The 19,316-nt window shown below is 32.3% G+C and overlaps 1 protein-coding gene across 1 annotated transcript; it reads left to right on the top strand.

The window, feature by feature from the left end:
• The first annotated feature begins 16,618 nt into the window (after positions 1-16,618).
• Positions 16,619-19,281, top strand: LOC113402817 (all trans-polyprenyl-diphosphate synthase PDSS2-like). The gene is made up of 2 exons (XM_026643145.2): positions 16,619-16,967; positions 17,386-19,281. Exons 1-2 carry the CDS (start codon positions 16,728-16,730, stop codon positions 18,349-18,351), a joined length of 1,206 nt encoding a protein of 401 aa, XP_026498930.1. The 5' UTR covers positions 16,619-16,727; the 3' UTR covers positions 18,352-19,281.
• The last annotated feature ends 35 nt before the right edge of the window (positions 19,282-19,316 follow it).

A 19,316-nucleotide genomic window follows, 5' to 3' on the forward strand; every position in this document is an offset into this window, starting at 1 on the left:
GTTATGAGTATATTGCAAGACATATATCACTATGACTTCATTATATATTTACAAAGAAATCACACAATTGCTTCACCTGTAACGAATAAGATATTCAATATTTTGTCATCATAAACTGTCATGATCAGAATTAACAACCTTTGTTAACATCAAAGCATTTAATGTCTTCATAATTCAAGATAATTTATAGAACCAACCGATTACTGTTTAATCACTTTTCTAGGAAAACTAAAATAGAAATTATGATTGTTAAATTAGACACCTCTAAATAATATAAAACAAAGTCGCTTCCCGCCGTCTGTGCGTTATGAATCTTTTAGACTACACAACGGATTTTAATACGGTTTTCATCAATAAACAAAGTGATTCAAGAGAAAGGTTTATATGTATAATACATGCATATTATAATAGTAGCCAAAAATTTCAACTTTCCTAACCGGAATAAAAAAAAAACACAAAAATTTTCGTAAAATATTTTTTCTTCAAAAAAAAATATATATATTATTTTCTTTTTTTTAATTAAATTATCTTAATAGACTGGCAAGAGGTCCATCTGATGGAAACTGGTCACCACCGCCTATAGACTTTGGCACTGTAAACGCCACGAAAAGATATTGTCTCCTGTGCATGAAGTTACACTATCTCATAGATTTATCAATTCCGACAAAAAGTATAACTAATTTCTGTTTGGTCGTAGGATATACGAGGTGGCACTATAATATTTATGATTGTTCAAAAGTTAATAAAATAAAAAATAATTGTAAACCACATGTCAGCTAGCTGTTCCAGTAAAGCAGTTAGCTCCTGAACTATATCGGGGTGGGTCGGGGGCGACGTGGGGGCGCGGGGGCGCAGTGACGTCGCTCAGCGTGTGAAAATTACATTCCAGAAGCGCCTCGCATATCTATCACTTGCAAATTTAACTTTAGTTTCTGAACGGTATTTGTGTGCGTTGTCTATTATACACAATGTTATGTGTGTGTTATACGTATCACTATTATAAATCTTTATTTATTTGGCTTATGTTAATTACATATACGAGTATATAACGAATTGAATACGACGAATCTCCTCCAAATATCATCGCGGAGTGTTCTTAGAATTTCTTCAGAAATATATATAATGTTTGTACATAACATAATATGGACACAATACGTATGACATTTAATAACGTTTGATTTCCCTTATTTAATGTACTTATTTTTCTTGATTTTTTTTTTTATTTTCTGAGTATAAATGAATACTTTTTGAGGTATAAAAGTGTTCTTAGGCTTTTGTGTTTCTGCGAAGATTTTAAAAATAATGTAATTTTTTTTTTTATTTACATGATTATGGGATGGGCTAATGTACCAATAATGGCTAATGGCTAATGGCTACCTGATCGTGAGTCACCATCGTCCATGACGTTAAACATTCCCAAATATGTATTAACTATTTCCTAACCCTTGAAAACTAAAATGTTATGTCCGTTCTGCCTGTAATCACACTAACTTACTCATCTTTCAAAACGGAACACAACAATACCAACTACCTTTATCTGATGAGTAACTACCCAGAGGACTTCCCTAAAGCTATACTACCGAATTGGTCGTAATACATTTAAAATAACAGCTTGTGAAACTCCCACCACTGGGCTTAGATATCTTTTTGACTACCACCAGACTGTTCCAATACGGGTTGGTGAATATATATGGCAGACCAACATCCGACTTTTTGTTTCGATATGATGAAAATTCCCGTGCAGATTGAAGGTTTTGAATGAAAAGTAACACAGTGAATAGACCTCTGGAATAAAATCCGAAGTCACTTCAAAAGCGGAGCATTTGCCCAACATTCGTTTTTTAAATTTTTATTTACATACAAAACTATCTTTGTTTAAACGTTTTTTTTACAAAATCATTAGTATCGAGTAGTTATCTAAATGTTGAAGCAACTTCTTAAAAGTACCAATATCAGCGGAACTAGTTGCATGTCAACGAAATTGGTCACAGTAAACACAAATGTTGCAATATCAAATAAAAACCTGTTACAACTGCATTAATTGTCAAAAAACTCGAACAAAAACGGTTTTTTTCTTTGTTGAATTGCAGTTTATAAGATGTGTTAGCCGATTTTTGTTATGATGATTATGAGCCGATAAATAAATAAAATAAAAAAACGGTCATCGTCTAATTTTGAAGAGCTCCAGCGGTAGACGTGCACAAAATAAAATAGGATTCTTGATTATAATTTACTATATTGTTACAACTTAACAAAGATTTAATTTTACAGAGCGGATATAAGTTCCTGTTAGTGCTACGGCTGTATAACGGATGTATCTACAAAATTAAAGTAAATGACGAGTGACGGCCTCCGTGGTCGAGTAGTGTGTATACCGGTTTTCATGGGTATGCCACAGGTCCCGGTTTCGATTCCCGGCCGAGTCGATGTAGAATAACTTCATTAGTTTTCTATGTTGTCTTGGGTCTGGGTGTTTGTGCTATCGTCGTACTTCTGATTTTACATAACACAAGTGCTTTAGCTACTTACTTTGGGATCAGAGTAATGTATGTGATGTTGTCCAATATTTAAAATATTTAATGTATTTGTTATAGACCAACTCCAATTCTAACTGAACTAATATCACTATAATAAGGTTTCATCATTTAGGCCCCAAATATAGACAAATGACTTGCAGTTTACAATGAAATGAAATCAAAACAAAACCTGTCATAAAATTCGAAATACCTAAATAATCTTTTGATTAATCGCGAAATGTCCTTTAACGACCAGATGTTCCTTAACATTTTATTTTTAATTTGTATTTTCTTTGACATAAGTCCTTATTGGGTCACGTGATTGAACAATGTTGTAAAATGACAATTTGATGCGTGGATCCTTTAGATGTGTCAATGTCACTTTCTGACATTTCGCGATCGTGTGCTGTATTGAGTTTTGAGTTTATTCACACAGAATAACTCAACCAACAGTTTTACATGAGTATATTAAAATAGGTTCAGTTCGATTGACATTTATCTAAATCAAAATTATAAAGTATTTATCCGAATAGGCTTTAACAAACACTTTGAATTGTCATTTCATTGGATTATAATAAACGTAAAGCTACCACCGATTCCTTATTCGGATTCTTCTAAATAAAACAGTCCGTTCAATTCATTTCAAATACAAAGTTGGCAATCAAATACTTAAAATCGTAAATTAATTGTGCATTTTTTTTTTTAATGACATTGGTTGGCGGACGAGCATATAGGCCACCTGATGGTAAGTGGTCACCACCGCCCATAGACAAAGGCGCTGCAAGAAATATTAACCATTCCTTACATCACCTATGCGCCACCAACCTTGGGAACTAAGATGTTATGTCCCTTGTGCCTGTGATTACACTGGCTCACTCACCCTTCTAACCGGAACACAACAATACAGTGTACTGTTATTTGGCGGTAGAATATCTGATGAGTGGGTGGTACCTACCCAGACGGGCTTGCACAAAGCCCTACCACCAAGTAAAAGTCGAAGTCATCGAAGTCATGTCGAAGTGACGAAGAAAAAGGTGCTAAAATATATCAGTGATCGAGTAAATTAAATTGAATTTCTTTTTGAGTACTATCTAGTAATATAAATACATATAAATGTATATGTTACTGTAAAAGTTCGAACTACGGTAAATCTTATGATTTTCCAGTAAAACCTAAGATTTACCGATTGTGAATGGTTAATGTCCATAAAACTTTGGGATTCAAACTTTTACCATCATTCACTTGGTAAATCTTAGGATTTACATGTTAGGTTAGTTTAGGTTTGAATGGTAAAAGTCCAAAAAATTCGTCCCTTTATAATAAATACCAACTCATGTCGGTAAATCTTAGGTTTTACTGGAAAATCTTAAGATTTACCTTAGTTCGAGCGTTTTACAGTAACATATACATAAATTCTGCTTAAAAGACAATCTGATGTTTGGACTATTATACAGCAGCTTGCGTTCTTACAGCTCGTATATTCATTACCAATATTCATTGAGCTAGAGCGTTACTTTGAAGATAAAAAGATAAACGCGTCAAACATATAAAGTCAAACACAAAACGTGCTTTATTATATTAGAACGTAAAAACTATACTTGACAGTCGCAAATTGCTTCTATGAAATCTGAATCCATACGGCTAACTTTTACACAAGAATGTGAAATTCGCATTTGACTTGTTAATAGTCTAAATTTAAAGCGGATGAAACTACGATGCGCAGCTGTTTATATATTATACATTATACACTAAAACCTTCTCCGAAACGTACTACGTCTTCTGGTACAAGTTTTATGTATATTGGTTTAGTATTTCCTCGGTTAAGTTACAATAAAAACGTATCCTCATTTATTAGATAAGGTAAACCAATTAAATGGAGTATCAATCGAATTATTCGTTCGAAGTAAATTCATAAAAGCATTTGAATCGTCATGTTACACTGATGTAAAGTAAAACTACCATCGGTTCGAAAAGTACCGAGAGGAACCGGCAAGTAACTCAGTAGTTAGTAGTTTTCACCAGTAGTTATTGAAATTATATTTAGGTGCTTGCTTGAAACTCGTTGTCAACTTTTCAAAATGTGTTAAACTCCTTAAAGACAACAGCGACAATTTGTTTATATTGGTCACGTTGAATGCAAAATATGTCCGTAAATATATTGCCATCCTTCCGGTTTGTTTTAGTAAAGCAAACTCCCTGCGGTACACGATCGCCTTCGCTCAGAAATACTACTTTAGGAAATTTAAACCGCTTGTTGTAAACATAATATAATGGATAATTAATTAATTCGTTTAATTTACTTTAATAATACATATTAAAATACATTTTAATTTATGAATTTCAATAGATTTCAAATAAGTAAAATGAAATACTACAATATGCCCAAATTATTTTGATATTTTTTTTTCATTGTTTCATCGCCATTGGGCCCAAGATCTTATGACCGTCGTGCTTGTAGTTACACTGGCTCACCCTTCAAACCGAAGCACAACAATACTAAGTATTTCTGCTTGGCGGTCGTCAATATGTGATGAGTGGGTGGGAAAACATTTTATCTTATTCTCTCCAGGATTTAAAAAACTAAGACTCCCCACAAAGTCTATATATACAAGAAACTTGTTAACTAATATATTTATTGATGTGCATATTTTTTTAGCTAAAGTAGAGAGGACTCAGCTATAAGCCTTCTTTAACCAGACATTATAATACGTGAAATTTAAATAGTCGTTATTTGAACAGTGTATGTTTATAATAGAGTTGTTTCTTCCTTTCATTCTATTACAAAGTCAAAGATCTTTCGTGCCTGGATTACACTGGGTCACTTGATTTTGAAACCTCATTGGTGTTCGGAATTAATATATGGTCACAGCGAGTATAACTGGCGAGTGCGTATCTAATCCGGTCTGCACAGAATCCTACTCAAAGATGAAAGATAAAGATGAACGTGTGACCTATATATAGTACTTGATTTAAGGTAGGAATTAACAGTCGGAATCTTTGAAAAATTCCATAGTAATTGAAGGTGGATTTGAAGAGAGTTGTCGCTTACTTAAAGTTGAAACAAATATAATAACAATAAATAAACAAATATAATAAATATAAAACAAATGTAATGTAACAAAATAACTTCTTATTCTTCAGGGATCACAGCCTAAATGATATCTAAACCTATACATTTAAAAAAAATGGACTGTCTGTTTGTAAAATGGAGTGTCTGTTTGTAATATTAAAATAACCGCTTTTTACTGAATACATATATGTGTGTATACACGATATATATACCAAAAAAAATTTTTTTTTAATTTTTGATTATCTGTCTGTCTGTTTGTTCTGGCTAATCTCTGGAACAACTGAACCCTTTTTGACGGGACTTTCATTGGCAGAAAGCTGGTGTAATAAGAAGTAATTTGGGCTACAACAATAACTTTTTTGTCAAATTCAAACGCGCATGAAGTCGGGCACAGCTAGTAAGTGAATAAAAACCTATATTTCGGTTATGATATAAGATTAATTTTACGTCTAATGACCGTTTCCGCGGCGGCCATTTTCGACTTATTTCACTGCCTTAGGCACTGTGTCCGTAAACACAAGTGCAGTTTCTATTCCCTCGCTTTCAAAATACGATGGATTGACAATTTGACTGGCAACTGGAAAGAGTCCAGGCTTGACCAATGAATGCAAGGCACGCGTGAGCAATACCATCTCCCAATCTCCGGACCGATACTGAGAATTAATTGACAGCAAAAAAAATATTCAAGCAGTCAGATTTCGCAACTAGTCACAAATGCGGAACTAAGTTTATTTGTAACGCTTTTCGATCACCATCAAATAATGCAACCGCATTGTGACCACCACTCATCCAAGTGACACCGTGGGCGCGAACTAGTTATATAAACACCAGCCTGAATAATTTAATCGATATATTTACTTAATATACATTTTAAATTGAATCATAACATTTTAATGAAACTTGAATCGTCGCTTTTAAACTATCATTTACAACATACAATGTTATCCTGTTCGGAATGCAGATCCTACCGAGATGAACCGCAAAACATAGTAAATAATTATTGTTTTTACTAATCAAATTACACATATTAATTATATACAATTAAATTGATTTACCTTGTACAGAAATCAACAATTACTAGCTTACTTGAACGGGTTGAATCTTTATTACCCTTATTAGTATAAAATAATGAGCCTTATTTAGTAATTCCCTTTTTAAATGAGAAATAAATTATTTACGAATAAAAGAGATATTTTACTATAGGAACGAATATGACATAAAAATATATACAATAGCTAAATAATAACCATGCCTAATAAGGGCTTCGTGAGTTTGCCGTGTTAGAAACTTTTTAATTCATACTTATACATACTTGATAAGGTAAATAGTCCACCTCGTAAGGGTTCGCCTTCACATTGGTCCACTTCATGGTAAGGGATCCCCTTCACCAATAGACATTGGCGCTATAAAAAATATTAATCAATGTACCACCAACCTGGAACTGAGATGTTATGACTTTGTGCCTATAGCTACACTGGCTCACCCTTGAAACTGGAACAGCACAATATTGAGTACCTAATGCTGTTTGGCGGAATATAGATCTTTTAGAAAAGACGTTTCGGGATATTAATACACTACGACTACGAAATTTATTAAGTAAATAAATAATAATATCACTAATTAAGAATAATTAATGACATTTTCTCGTTTATTGTACTTTGCCCGGTCAGCTTTCCATTGGAATATTTAGCTCAAAGGTATTATAAAAAGCGATAGATACGTGCAGAGTCCTCTCCTTGCCGCTGATCTTCTTAGGCGGAACAGGTCAGCGGTGGCATCAAAGTAGGTACATTAAGCTTAACTTAAGTTCTTTATGAAGGTTAATTTGGAAGCTATTTGATTTGGAATAATTTTTGTATATTTTCATTGATTTTAATCGTAATCCATGTATTAATTTTTGAATAAATATTTTTTTTCACTATCTATTATTTATAATATTTATTTTTTATTGTGTTCATGATATATCTGCATAATTTTATAAAACTTTTACGATATATGTGACGAACGGGTCATAAAAATACTTCACAAAATGTAACATGTAGCGACATCTATCGTCTAATAGCTGAACTGTGTGCGTAGAAACGGTGTATTACAATCCAGAAAAGTGGTCTAATTATTCTAAACTTAAATATTATTTTATACGATATTAATTATTTATTTTAATGATTTGCATAAAGTAAATAAAATAAAATCTGATATTATTTTAATTTTACCCAGATGGGTAATTTATTAACTTGTCAATAAACTTGAATTATATACCGCCATTCTGCATGATTTTTATTGCCTGAAATGGACCTCCTTGCTGGAAGACAAAATTTCGAAACAAACTGCATCGCTTATAACTTTTAGGTTAATTATGAATGTAGCAAAATGACACACAACTCTGAATGATTTTCTTTTGGGCATATTAACTTAAGACCGTTGCCCAGTTAAATTCATTTTATTTTTAATCTCCAAATTTTGCTATGGAACCAGCGAATTTCTATTGCAAATATTTTATTCAAATAGCATTTATTTATTACTTCTTTAAACGATTTAGTTATTGTACACATTTTTTGTCGTAAATTACAATTATGACATGTTAATAAAATGATACTTCTCTTTTGAGACGATTGCAATTATTTTAATACTTAAACACGAAATACTCGTGAATATTTGTAAATTTTAGTGATATTTACTGCATTATTTTTGGGAATTATTGACATTACATAATAATATGAATACTTAACTTAATTAAATTAATATATTTCACTTGTCTTGTCTTGTCATAAAGTTTTTTTTTGTATATTCAATGAGCGTGCGTTCGATATTCGTAAAATTTTGGACAACGTTTACTCAATTTAATTTATTATATACATCTATGTTACAGTATTTTCTTTTCACTAAAAGTAATATTATCCAATCCTTATAACGCCAATACCTGTAGTTACACTGGCTCACTCAGGCCCTTCAAACCAGAAAACAGCAGTTTAGCGGTAATTCTTTTCCTTTTTATAAAAAAATATTAAATAAAAAAAAATTACAATTTTATAACTGCAATTGCAATTAAATTATTTCTAACTTTGAATGATTTTGTACGTACGTACGTCTAAATTATAATGTCTGAATGTTTTTGTAAACAAAAGTAAAGTACGTTGATGGTATTATACCAGAAACGTTCGAATGAAAGATATATAGTTAATATATCATTCATTCAAAGGTATTTACGGTACAAACAAAAATACATTAATTCTACATTCATAGTTCTTTAGAAATATATACATAGAAGGAAAATAATTTAACAAGAAAATCATAAGTATTATCAAATATAACAATGTTAACTTATTCAACTTTACAAAATAATTATAGTAGAAATTAGGAATTACAAATATTCCCATTTATCCCTCGGATTAAGCTTAAAGCCTATGCTAGGAGTGTTCAGGCAAATCCGCAGGGTTCAGGCGCAGAACCAACGGCTTTACGTGTTTTCCGAGGCGTAGAAGTGTACAGCCTTCCAACTTCCAGTCTCCGAAGTGTTACTTAGAAATTATCGTCAGAGAGCCCCCAATAACTTTTTATCGGCTTGCTAAACTCACGACCACTGGATCTTTGGTCTTATACCTAGCCACTGCCCTAACGAGGCCAGGACCTTTTAATTATGGACATGGAGGACAAATTTTTCCTTATTCTCTTAATAATGTAATCATAATTGCTAAAATTTCTTTCTTGGTGTTTATTGCGAATCGCTTTTCGCATGAAAATCGTTCATATACCGTAGAATAAGTAAATTGTTAATTATAAATCAAAAAAAGAAACAAAAATTTCATTAACACCGAGCGTGAGTTGACGGAGTAAAACTAAAAACATATTTTAATGTTTCGATGTAAGCTATTCTTACTCCATAAAATAAGTTCAAAACAAGTTCATAATAATATAGAGAAGCCATGAGCATCACTAGCTATACAATAATTGATGGAGCAAAGTACACAGAACTTAAAAAAGCACATCGGAACAGGCGAGCAGCAAGCCCGTACTAAATACCAAGATAGCGGCGGATCAAACGCAAACGCCTCATTGTACATTGTACGCTAATGCGCCATTCAGACGGATGGACGGACATTGTCGCTATACGCAACATATAGCTTTTATAATATATATCTCATGACTTACAATAAAACCGACTAACCAAGGTTTCACCATATACGTAAAATATATAAGGCTATTGTGATAAGGCTGGGTCACTTTGCCATCATACCGACTATTTATAGTAAGATATATTTGGCTTGCGATTGCAAGTTTCAATTACTTTATATGAACAAAATTTATGTGTATCAAAAAATGGTGGAACAACTTTTTACAGACCCATCTGGGTAGATACCACCTACGCATCACATCCTACCGCCTAGCAGCAATATTTTGCACTGACACATTCCGGGGAACGAGCCAGGGTTATTATAAACTTACACTGGCCCACCACCCTCACCGTTCAAACCGGAACATAACAAGCGAAAAAACGTCTTAGTTCGTAGTTTATAGTAGGTAATAACATCATCTTAAATGTAAAGAGCGGTCACGACTTTTTAAATTTTAAAACATAAACATCTTATTTAAACACAACCCTATCATTGCGTTGTGTTAGTAAATATATTTACGAAAGTAGAAAGGGTTAACCCCCAAACACGGGTAGTCCGACCCTAATTAAATCGATATAATCGTTCAAGAAATACGCAAACTGTTGAATATCATAAAACATTTATTCCTACAACCATCTCCATGCCTTGAACTAATCGTGTACCCTTCACGACCAGCTGAGGCGATGAGTGAGTGAACACATGTCAAAGAAAACCTACAAGTTTAAAATTTTATAACACAAGAAGGTTAAACTACACACATGGAAAAACCTTTGCCCTTTGAGGTCAAAGACATAACATTTGATTACAATCTGTATCTATTATTAAATACACATGTATAAAAGATTATACTAATTTTCCGTATGATTAATATTAAATTTTCACTTATAGTATATTCTTTTTTTGTGGCTTTTATTTCGTATTAATTCAGTTACTTCAATTTAAAATGACCGAATGTTATCGCTTGTAACTTTTTTTTATGAAATACGAGTTAAAGTACAAACATATTCAGTCTATGTAACTTATTAAATAGTTTTTAGGACTTGAATAAAATCAAGATAGAACTACAATTACTTTCAATTAATTCAAAAGCCTTAACTGAAAAATGATAAACGCAGCTCTATTAGTTTTTTTTTTTATATTATTTATAAACAATACATACAGTATACAGTATTGGTGTTATTAAAATTGACATTTGATAAATAGTAGCAACAAATGAACTTTAAAATATAACGTTGATGAAAATATAAATTGCATATTTTAGACAAAAAGTAATTTAAAATACTAATAAGTTATGAATGTAAAACGATTATTATCGCCTTTGGCTAAATTTAAAAACTAAATGCCTTATTATGAACCGCCCGCGGTGATCATATGGTTAATTATAGCCGCCATTTTGGACTCAAAAACATGGCGATGAAATTTACGTTTACTAATATTTTTTCTTAAATCGAATAAAATATTTATTCGATATATTTTTAAATAATAAATTTATATATGAGTGTGTAAATATTGTAATTAAAAACATTGTGAGCTTAAAAAATACATCTTCAATTTACACGTTTTTAATTGTTAAGGCAACACCCATTTGAACTTAAATCAGATGATACCACATAGAATGACTGATTACTTTTATTAAGAAATAACTTAACTTCTGACAGTTCGCATTAATGTTCCATTAGGCTATACTTTTAAAAAAAAATCAAGAACGAAAGTTCATTTTAATTACTAAAACGATGTAAGTTCATCGACCTCAAGAACAAAAGCCTTCCGCGACCCGTCGAACCCTTGCGCGATCGTGATAGCCTATGTAACTCATTATATCCGATTTAATTTTATATTTCCAAGCGTCCATTAGGCCTCCATTCACAATCAGGCATCAAGACAGCTCGCCCGTGCCCACGAAAAAAAAAAAGAAATGCGCGCCCGCTTACGTTACACATAGACTTAGCGTGGTCTAAGACATCTGTCAATAAATTAAAAAAAATAAATATACAATTGATCATCTAAGATAAGATTACGTATGTGTTTTCTATAAATAAACATACAACCTTCTTTTGTTTTTTTACAAATCGAACTCGCTCAAAATCGTCTTTTTAATTCATATTGTATATTCATGTATATCTTTCCACCTGTCATATATCTTAACTTTACATACTTCGAAGTCGATACACGTCTATGTGATAACTTGTCTATGGTCAAGGTCATTCTGTCCTTTTCTAACCTACTGTCAGTCATGCGTTGTCTCTCTCGAGAGGCTATAATAAAACATAATTGCTTTTAAATGGATAGGATTGGCGATTGAGAATAATAACCAAGAAACAATTTGCCGTCGAAGGAGCGTAGCTCATTTATTAAGGGTGGTTCTCAAAAATAACTCTATGAATATTTAATACCGAGTACCATAGATAATATATGACTTTATTTTTTTATGAAAACACAAAACAAGCTATTTCTGGACTAGTAATAATCACTACGCATAATACACATTAAATTAGATTGAAAAGTATTCATCAAAAGCACAGCATTTTTTAGCATTAGCATTAGCACCCTGTAAATTTCCCACTGCTGGGCTAAAGGCCTCCTCTCCCTTTGAGGAGAAAGTTGAGTCGAGATGGCCCAGTGGTTAGAACGCGTGCATCTTAACCGATGATTTCGGGTTCAAACCCAGGCAGGCACCACTGAATTTTCATATGCTTAATTTGTGTTTATAATTCATCTCGTGCTCGGTGAAGGAAAACATCGTGAGGAAACCTGCATGTGTCTAATTTCAACGAAATTCTGCCACATGTGTATTCCGCCAACTCGCATTGGAGCAGCGTGGTGGAATAAGCTCCAAACCTTCTCCTCAAAAGCACAGACATAACAATTACTAACAGTATTTAAAACGGGATATTTACCATGTTCAATGTCTTGTTCACGAGAACAAGACATTCGTAGATAATGTCGAAATATCGAGCTCCACCAAATAAAAATAAAAAACATGGTTAATATCCCGTTTTAAATACTGTTAGTAATAAAAATAACCATGTTCATTTAAAATCAGACATAACAATATTTTTTTAAAACATGTGAGGCATGAAGGATTGTCACTTTTTAACGAATGTGACATGCTGACATCCAATTAATTTGTAAACTTATAAATTATTTAAAAAAAAAAAACAGAACCTTGACAAAGTATTCGTAAAAAAAATATCTCAGTTAATTTTGAAACGAATGTTCAATTTTTTCGTATATTTTATGTTTGCTTACGTCTTTAATTTTCGACATCTCGACTCGATATAACATAATATATTACCAAATAATTTCCACAATTATTTATTTACTGGTACCTCATTATATAAATCCTTTGTCGCGCCGATTTTTGAGGAGAATATTTAGAGTTTAATCCATCAAGCTACTCCAATGCGGGTTGGTGTATATACATGTAACAGAATTACATACAATGCCTACAAGACACCGACGACCACGTGATTAATTAAAAACTCATATTAAGGATATGAACTTTCAGTGGTGCTAGACCGGGTATGAACCCGCAATATCCAGTTAAGTCTCTCTTGTTCTAGCTACTAGTCCACCGTGGCAATCGTATACTGTAATTATAATCATTTTAAATACATAACAAATGTGAAACTGAGTGTTTCTATTTACTCAGATGTCAATTGCTATTAACATTGCACAAATCAAATAGATATTGTCTTCCCGGAAGCAACTGTTGTATTGAATATTATTACACAACAATTGGAGTCGCTGGCGTGAGGTCAAGTTGAAGTAAATATTAATTATCATTGAAAATTACAAAGCTGTTTGTTGCTTGCAGCGACATAGCCTGGACAATATTTTATTCAATTGTCATTTTTAATACCCAATAAGAAATTGGAGGTTAGGCTGTGCAAACCCATCTGAGTAGGTACCACGACTTCACATATTCCACTGCTAAACAGCAATTAGTAATGTTGTGATCCAATTTGAATACACAAGGCACAGGGAACATAACATCGTTGTCCAAGATTGGCAGCGCTTTGGCTCTTGGCGGTTTCTGAATGTAGATTCGACTGAGAATACCTGGCAAGTAACCCAAATAATTAACCCAGCAGTGGGCTATAAGATTTGAAGCTTATTGCTCCACGTGACTCCAAAACGGGTCTGTGGTTGCATATATTATCATGCATTAACCACGTGATAATGCTTGCCCGGGTTTGAACTCTCAAACATCGGTTCGGATCAACACTAGGTCATCGTGACTCATTTCGGTCTGGAGTCGCGAATGTCGTCATTAGTAAATAAAATATTGACATTTAATAATATTATATATTTATATAAAACCGAGTTGTTGCGCACCCGCTGCGTTCGATGTAAATTAATATAATATTAATGACTAGCTAATTCAATATGCAATGCTTCTTAACTTTTTCTGAAAACTCTTTATCTAATTCAATTTGCGGCTCACCCATTGTAAGCTTAATTTAATTAGAAACATTTATATAAGCACCAGAAGGAAGAACAATTTCATATAAAATTTAAGAACTACATTTTTTTATCAGTATTCGTTAAGTCGTTCGTAGATAGTTGACAAACATACGCTTTAGCGTTTACAATATGAGTAAGAGAAGTATTTAAAAATAATACAATGTTAGCGGTATAATATTTCATCCAATGAAAAATGAACATAAAATAAATTGTTATTCATTAAATAATAAAATGCTCCACTTTTGGTAATCAATTAATAGCTAAGCCTTGTATTACCATAACACAAAAAAAAAAGATTTAAAAATTAATCCCTCGAACAACGCACAGGCCTCACTCAATCAGAAAAGCGCCGATCAAAATGCAAAGTTACTTTTTATCCGTTTTGCGGACGAGCCACCATAACCCGCTACAAATTGCACATCGGTTTTATTTTTAATTGCTATGGACGAGCCACCGTCTTCGCCAGGGGCCTCTTGACCCTTCTATTTTTGAATTATTGCGCGCAGACACGTGATTGGCCGGTGTGGAAGCGTTAACGTTCAGTACCCGGTATTTTATTAGCATACGTTTAAGCGGGGTGGAGATAAGATCTGTTATAAAATACCTAATTGCAGCAAAGCTGTCTCGCTAAATACCTTCGCCTGTCTTTCTTATTCAAAACGGGTAACAAAACATTCGCCTCAATAGATACTATCTACACACTTTACGATAAAAAAAACAAAAGGTCACGCGTGTTTGTGGATCTTTAAATAAATAAAGATACTTTGTATTTACAAACTCAGTGATCTTTTATTTTCAATTAAAGAGACATAACCTGTTGTAGAGTAATATAAACATAATAATAGAGGTAATATTCTGACAGTAGTTACCGGATTAACGGATGGGCCGATAATCGTTAATATTTTCTGTTAAAATGTTCTCTTTGCCTTATTCTGCCTTTCTATAAAAAAAAAATGCCTTCTTCTTTGTCTGACGTATTACAATTATCTAAATATATCAAATTTCGATGCAAAAATATTTCGGTAATTATATTATAATTGATGTCATGTGCCTGATTCCCTAAAATTTCTTTTATAATATATTGGCTGACGAGCAAATACTCCTCCTGGTAAGTGGTCACAAACACCTGGTGTTAAGGCGTTGCGCAAGCCCTTTAAGGTAGGTATCACCCACTCGTCAGATATTCTACTGCCAAACAACAATAGTATTATTGTGTTCCGGTTGAAATGTGAGTGTGCCAGCCTGTGGCATAAGGGACATAACACCTTAGTTCTCAAGATAAGTGGCACAATGTAGGGAATGATTATTATTTATTACTGCGCCAATGTCTATAAAGCGGTGGTCACCACTTGATAATAGATTTAACCTACGTCCACATAGATTAAAAACATAATAAAAAAAAACACTTGCAAATTGAGATGTATAATTATAATATACATAATTCATTTACATAATTTTATATTAATAAACCTCTTTAATTTATATGTTATTAAATAGTATTGGAAAGCGTTTTAAAGTATTGATGCAATTTCATAACGCAATAACAAGATAAAAAAGTTAAATATCAAGAAAACTGCTTCATATAAATGGTAAAAAAAATTGTAATTTTATCGATAGGTAAGTTTTAGAAAGGCGAACAAACACATCCATGCAAACATAAGCCACTTCTAATAGCTACCGTCAACTCGGCGTCAACCACGAAATCAACGATATAACCTTGTACCTGTAATTACACTGAGTCCCTTGCCAATCAAACCGCAATACAATAATTCAATGCTTCTAAACCTTCTGTTTGCCTGCACACTTATCAACATATAAGATTTCAATATAATATCCCTCTGGCCGATTTTCGCCTCAAGTGGTTAAAACGCTAAGCATTTATCCAGTCGCTATTATAGTACTCAAAAATTTGGATACTGATTGGAAGATCATAGAGACATCAAATATATTTTGAAATGAAATAAATTTATCAACTATACTCTGTTACCAAGACACGGCAGCACACTCGTAACACTACCAATTTTCTAACTACAAGTTACTGATCTTATATATAATATAAAAATAGTAAATTCCTGGCTCAAAACTAAAAATAAAAAAGGAGGCAATGCGGCTCGAACCCGGGACCTCAGGGTCAACAGGCGTATAGGCTAGCCACTTTACCTAAAAGATACTACACAGTACCCTTATTGTTACACTGTACACCTAATGTTTATGAATTATTAGAGAGAAAGTAAAAAAAATACATATCTTTATCTTGTTAAATCGTGATTTAGCTATAATAATAGAAAAGTTCTTTTATTTTATAAAACTAATACAGTTTATGAAGTCTAATAAAACGAAGCGGATATTATGTTATTAAAATCATCAAGTATCAATTTCCTAACGATTGTAAATTAACGAAGTAGCGTTTCGGAACGTAACAAGGAAATGTCAAAATAAAGAATGACATAATCACGAGAACGTAAGGCGCGCAGACTGTTTTTTTAATCATTTAACGTGAAAACGTAACATAAACTAGCCGTGAACTGTGTTTAAAATAACCTTTTAATACAAAACATAAACATGTCGTACGCTATGATTCGACATTTACGGCGAACCGCTATATTATCACAACAAATAAGGGTTGAGAGCACCATGACCAACCTAACCCAAGAGGATTTTGTATTTCGACCTCCAATGGCCCAGTGGAGTAAAATTATCAGAGAAGCTGAGAAAATAGTTGGATATCCGACATCCTTTATGAACTTGAGATGGCTATTGAGTGATGAATTCGCTAATTTAGCCATGCACTTACGTAAAATAGTAAGTAATTTATTATCATGATATATCTTATTATTATCTAATTGGACTACTATACTGCAAGTATAACACGAGAAATAGTACACACACGTGTTAAAATATTATTGCACGTATTTTGATTATATATTTCGAATGAATTTTTAATGTCGAAATTAGTGTTAATAATGAAAAATGACTTTTTTATCTACAAAAGTATTTAAATAATATTTATAGAATATTATAAATAATAAAGCCTTATAAAAATATTATATGTAATATTATGGAAACTTTTATCAAGGTTATTTCCTCTTACAAATCAAGGTTTTTTTTACTAAAAAAGTAAATGTTATGAACAAGGTTATGTCTGCTTGTTTTCAAGGTGTTTGAATATGTTTATATATATTTTTGTATAATCTTAACTAATTATGTATAATATCTTTAGGTAGGCAGCAATCATCCAATCATGAAAACAGCTAAAACTGTACTATACAATGAGCAGAATAACTTACAACCATGGGGCCTCATCATACTACTACTCTCTAAAGCCATCAGCCCCTCCACACACTCAATACAAACCACCACACTTATAGAACACCAACGAATGTTAGCTGAGTTAACAGAGATGATTCGCACCGGCCACTACATACACAGGGGCTTATTAAACATATCTGTTGAAGAGCAAGACCAAAAGAGAGATACATCAATGTTTGCTAATAAAATTGCCATACTGATTGGTGATTACTTGCTTGTTACTGCTAATGGTATGCTAGCGCGCTTGAGAAACCAAGACTTGTCTTATTTAATATCAACAGCATTACGAGACATCAGTGAGGGAGAGTTCTTTGGGCCGAGAGATAGTCAGAATATGCCACTACCTGGAGAGCCAGTGAATAAAAATGTAGATAACTTTAAAATTAATTGTGACACAATTCCTTTGAGTGTAACAGACATACTTGGCTCACCAATATCTGAATGGACTCTACGGAATATGTACAATGGAGGATCGTTATTTGGTCGAGGCTGTGAAGGTGCTGTGTTGTTAGCGGGGAAAAATGTTGCAGAGCAGAAAAAAGCTTATTTATTCGGCTGCCATTTATGTCTAGCATGGCAAGCTGCTAGTGAAATTTCAAAATTTTCCACTGAAAACCAAGAACCATTTTCCTTAGTTAGTGCTCCTGTTTTATTTGCATTAAACGAAACCCCAGAACTATATGAGAATTTAAAAAATGTTAAAACCGTAACAAGTATAGACTTGAATGATTTAAAAGCAAAAATATCAAAAACTAATGCAATTGAAAAAACTAAACGTCTTTACACTGAAAATGCCGATAAAGCAAAAAGCTATATTGAAATGTTTGGTGATAACGAGTCTGTCAACACTATCAAGAGATTAATAAATACAATATAATAAATATTTTTTGTAGAAATTACATTAATTGTGTTAACATAGAAGTTTCTTTATGCAGAAATTTAGATAAATACAGTAGAAAAATTTATATCAAATAGATGTTTTGAAGGTCCAATTTATTCTTTTTTTAAATAAAAGAGGCTAGAAATAAATACAAAGAAAAAAATGTCTAAAGGTTTTTAACATACTACATATATATATTTAAAAATAAATGTTACATAATTTTTTTATCTGTGACACCACAATGTGAACATTTTTTATAAACAATTCTATGTAATAATGGTAAATGTGACTTGTTATGTTCTGATCTGTTAACATGATAATCAAATATTATATCACAGTGATAATATGGCTGAAAACTGTAATTTTTGCACAATTTTTTTGTATAATCTGTATAAATTATTTTACTAAGTATCTTGGGAAATATTTTATTATTTTTTATTATAGTGTATGATGTTTTAAGTAGCAGTTTGGGGATAAACAATTAATTGTGCTAATTTTCTACATTTTTGTAATAGATTTAGATGTGATAGTTATTGTGCATTTCTTGTAATTTACCCAAAGGTTTTATATTTCTATATGTTTTTTTTTACATAGAACATGTGTCCGTGATCAAGTTAAGATATTACAATATGGAGCCATTGACATTGCTCAGTCGTTTTCACAAAATGCAATTACTTTACAGATTACATATATATTTTATCATATATACAGGTGCACGTCAATGCAAAATAAGAACAAAATAGTCACTTCGAAGCTAAGACCTAAGCTCAACCATAGTTTCCCAAGTTAGGCCACAGTTAACATTATAAATGCTTGCATGTCGGTCGCTTCCGTTGAATTTGATCGCGCAGGTCTTTAAATTTTTTATCTACATCACAGTTTAAGCGTTCAATTCCTTTTTTTAACTTATTGTTAGTACCTTTTTTTTTGGTAGGTAAGTATATTATTGTGATATATATATT

Source organism: Vanessa tameamea, chromosome 19 (assembly GCF_037043105.1).
Source record: "Vanessa tameamea isolate UH-Manoa-2023 chromosome 19, ilVanTame1 primary haplotype, whole genome shotgun sequence".
In the NCBI taxonomy this organism is placed as follows: Eukaryota; Metazoa; Arthropoda; class Insecta; order Lepidoptera; family Nymphalidae; genus Vanessa; species Vanessa tameamea.

Excerpts from the sequence above, each read along its gene's own strand:
- LOC113402817 (XM_026643145.2), top strand. The coding sequence starts at position 16,728 with ATGTCGTACGCTATGATTCGACATTTACGGCGAACCGCTATATTATCA. Across the intron at positions 16,968-17,385 it reads CCATGCACTTACGTAAAATA|GTAGGCAGCAATCATCCAAT; the intron begins GTAAGTAATTTA and ends TAATATCTTTAG.